Source organism: Dermacentor silvarum, chromosome 1 (genome assembly GCF_013339745.2).
Source record: "Dermacentor silvarum isolate Dsil-2018 chromosome 1, BIME_Dsil_1.4, whole genome shotgun sequence".
Lineage (NCBI taxonomy): Eukaryota > Metazoa > Arthropoda > Arachnida > Ixodida > Ixodidae > Dermacentor > Dermacentor silvarum.
Genome location: NC_051154.1, coordinates 306,736,739 through 306,738,780, shown reverse-complemented (window position 1 = coordinate 306,738,780; position 2,042 = coordinate 306,736,739). Strand labels below are relative to the sequence as shown.

The 2,042-nt window shown below is 45.3% G+C and overlaps 1 protein-coding gene across 1 annotated transcript; it reads right to left on the bottom strand.

Annotated features, from left to right (window-relative positions):
• Window positions 1-249: 249 nt before the first annotated feature.
• LOC119453091 (uncharacterized) lies at window positions 250-1,524 on the bottom strand. Its single transcript, XM_037715090.1, has one exon. The coding sequence runs from the start codon at window positions 1,522-1,524 to the stop codon at window positions 250-252; it is 1,275 nt and encodes a 424-aa protein (XP_037571018.1).
• Window positions 1,525-2,042: the final 518 nt, after the last annotated feature.

Here is a 2,042-nt window from a genome sequence, read left to right as displayed (position 1 = left end):
CACCACCGTGAAGGGCCACCTCCACAAACCATAGGACATGGACGTCGACATTAAAGGAAGTTTTACCTTCTAGAGAAAGCATGGAAAGTGTACACAGTTTACTGCTCATAATATAGTGCCAGATATGGCGTTCTCCCATTTTACGCCTTCGAATTATGCACCAAAGTTTTTTTTTCTTCAAATAAATTTGCCTTCTTTGTGAGGAGACTCACCACCTTGCTCACCGCCTGGAATATACCCTGAGAAATCTCAACTGTTCAGCCTTTGCACTTGTTGCTTAGCTTGACGCTTCGTTTGTGCACATTGAAATTCAACATTTCTTTTTCGTGCAAACCAATGCAACCCGATTCGGGCAAAGAGGCAAAACAAGGCATTATAAACGTCCTCTTCACAAACGGTGAGTGCCTTTTCAACCTTCTCATGAAGACGCGTACACAACGTATGTCCTACTCTCTCCATGGAGAAAAGGCTACCGATGGCTTCCTGAAAAACATTTTCGCAGCCTTCAACAAAAGACACGAATGGAGGGGAAGGAACTGAGAGACTTCCAAAGTCAGATTCCGCAGTACCTTTTACGCTCAAATATAGTAGCACTTGATTGGCCTCACTAAATGACGCATATTCTACCTTCAGGCTACATTTCTGGGTTGTTCTGACGCACGAATGGGACCGCAAAAATTTCGCCGCTAACCAGCCGGCAAAATAAACTAGGTTATTTTGCTGTATGTCCGAAAGTTCGTCCGAGAAAGAATCATCTGTCATGCTAAGCGAGACTGTGCTTCCGATACCAAGAGCCGGAAACAGTGCCGAAATGCCGACAGGAAGAGTTGCCAAGACTGTTGTCATGTCCTCGGCGCAGTTAGAGTTTTCAGACAACTTGAACAGGTTATTGATCAAAAGATGCCTGAAAGCGGCCTGAAACTGACGAGCTGTAGTGTTGGTGTTCGCACCTGATTTGGACCTTATCGCCGAAAAGCTGTTTTCAAGTGCGTCCTGGTTTAATCGCCTGGCGAGAACATAAGAAAATCCATAATTCATTGTGAGATGATCATAGAGCATCAAAAGAGACCGCATGGTTAAACAAAACCCGCGTATACAAGGCGGCTGCCTCGGACAACCCACTACTCGCATGTTTTCAAATACTGCAATGCATTCCGTCAGAAACTCTCTATGGACAGAGCCATTGCACATCGCAGATGCATAAGGTGTCTTTGCCGTTCTCTGTGAACTGTTCAGGCAGTCAAACAAACGATCTATCCTTTCTACAAATCGTGCAGTATGAATTGCTTCAGCGGGCAGCTGCTGAAAAGTGACCAAGGTGTACATTGCAGCAGCACAGTGGTTGCTGAAAACTTGTGCAGCCAATTTTACAGACATCTTTGATGCAAAGGTTAGGTTAAAATGTCTGTCGTTCAGCCTTGGTATCGAACGGATCTCATGCGTGCGGTCCTTTTCATACGCCTGCCTAATGTAACTGCTCTTCACAAGGTGACCACCTATTCTGAAATCATACTTAAATAGCATGTTTCGGAGGCATTTAAGTAAGTGCGGAGCATCGAAAAGAAAAAAGAGCCTCCTTCCGTCTATGTCTGTATACGGCTCTTCGGTGGTGACTAGGCTTGCAAAAAGGGACACGTTCTGGCTTCCCTGGTCACAGACTACCGCTACTGGTTGCAAGCCAGCGTCCACAAGGGACTTGCAGCATTGCAAAAGCAGGTCTTTCAAAATGCTTGCGGGTGTTCCTCGATAGGCAAAAAAATAACCAAGAGGTTGTTTCCATGGCGTTCGGATACCTTTTGCCATGAAGACAAGAGCCTTGTTGCAGAGGTTATTGCCTTGAAAACCGTTATACTCTTCCAGACCTTCAAACCTGTCATGCGAGGGGTTGTATGAAAGTTCTTTTTTAATATGCATTTCATCGAAAACAATGCAACAGGCTCTGTCACTCATGGAAAAGGTAGCCGCTCGTCTCTTTATAAGGTCGAAGATTTCCGGGAAAAACCCAACCCTTAGTGGCACACGCTGAAGCCATAACTGCAAGG